Source organism: Argentina silus, assembly GCF_951799395.1.
Source record: "Argentina silus genome assembly, chromosome: 16".
NCBI lineage: Eukaryota > Metazoa > Chordata > Actinopteri > Argentiniformes > Argentinidae > Argentina > Argentina silus.
Genome location: NC_139670.1, coordinates 2,011,963 through 2,013,069, shown reverse-complemented (window position 1 = coordinate 2,013,069; position 1,107 = coordinate 2,011,963). Strand labels below are relative to the sequence as shown.

The 1,107-nt window shown below is 45.3% G+C and overlaps 1 protein-coding gene across 1 annotated transcript in view; it reads left to right on the top strand.

Annotated features, from left to right (window-relative positions):
* The window catches only part of LOC310817149 (uncharacterized protein), a gene marked incomplete at its 3' end in the record, with an annotated part of 9,381 nt that extends 9,349 nt beyond the window's left edge, over positions 1–32 (top strand). The window contains exon 7 of the mRNA XM_083687586.1: positions 1–32. This exon is cut by the window's left edge and continues 165 nt beyond it. Coding sequence (XP_083543712.1) covers positions 1–32 — 32 coding nt within the window.
* Positions 33–1,107: the final 1,075 nt, after the last annotated feature.

The following is a 1,107-nucleotide window of genomic DNA, read 5'->3' as shown; positions in this document are numbered from 1 at the left end:
TGGACAAACAACTCCACTACCAGGCCCGATGACCCCCGTCCCCAACCCCCCCCCCCGGAGGCTGCTGCTGTAGAGCGGCTGGGGGAGGTAGGAATCGGAGGACGGGGTCATTGGATTGCATGGAATGGAATGAGGAATGGTATCATACTACTTCACCAGCCCCCAGTGCGATGTAAACACTGTAGTTGCAGAAAGGAGTGTTTGGATCAGAAGAGATAGAATGTTATGCTGTGTGCTGTTCTAATGACATATATCAGACCCAGCCCACCTGTGGTCCCAATATTTAGTGGACATATAGATTAGGTGGATAGTATGTTTGCTTTTCCCCATGTGGGATAATAAAGTGTTCTGTTCTAATCAGTATATTTTCATAGATGATTATACAGCGCTGTTTTATTCCAGGTATGGCCGTTACATTGTGTGTATCTTTAACATGTCAGAAATAAATCAAAGCAAAAAATAATAATCAAATAAAATCACTCGCTACTTCAATTCCTAAGGCTTGGATAATTGTTGCTTCGCCATGACACTGACATTATGAAAGGGAACAGAAACCCCTCAGGGGCGACTTTTCATAAAACCACAAAAATAAAATACAGAACACCGACTACCCTACCAACAGCGGAAATGACAGATTGTGATGAGCACAAATGCTAACAACAACACTGTGAAGTAGAGGTCCCTTAATTAGCTTCAATTAGAGTGGCACATCTGGATACATTGGTGTAGTTCTCCAGGAGCAGCTGGTAGCACGCACACAGTCCCTGGCCTCAGTCACTGTCACCAGAGAAGACATAGCCCCCCAGCCCCCACCCACCCTGCCTTCCTGCCTGGGCCAAGGCATTCTCAGCTGTCTGCTCTCACTTGGAAATGCGCTAGTCACATGGAAGGTTATAATGATCTCAGATTTACACAACCAAACTCCTGCCAGAATTATGGACTAAAGCTGGCTGCTGTTCTGCTCCCAAATGAGAAGGAGAAGCAGAGATTCTGAGAACTGACTGAAAGGGAGAAGATTCTGTCTGTGAAACAAAAAGCGTATTTAGAGTGCCACTGAATCAAAATGATACACGTCGTCCAAGAGTACTTAAAAGTGGTGGGTTCAGC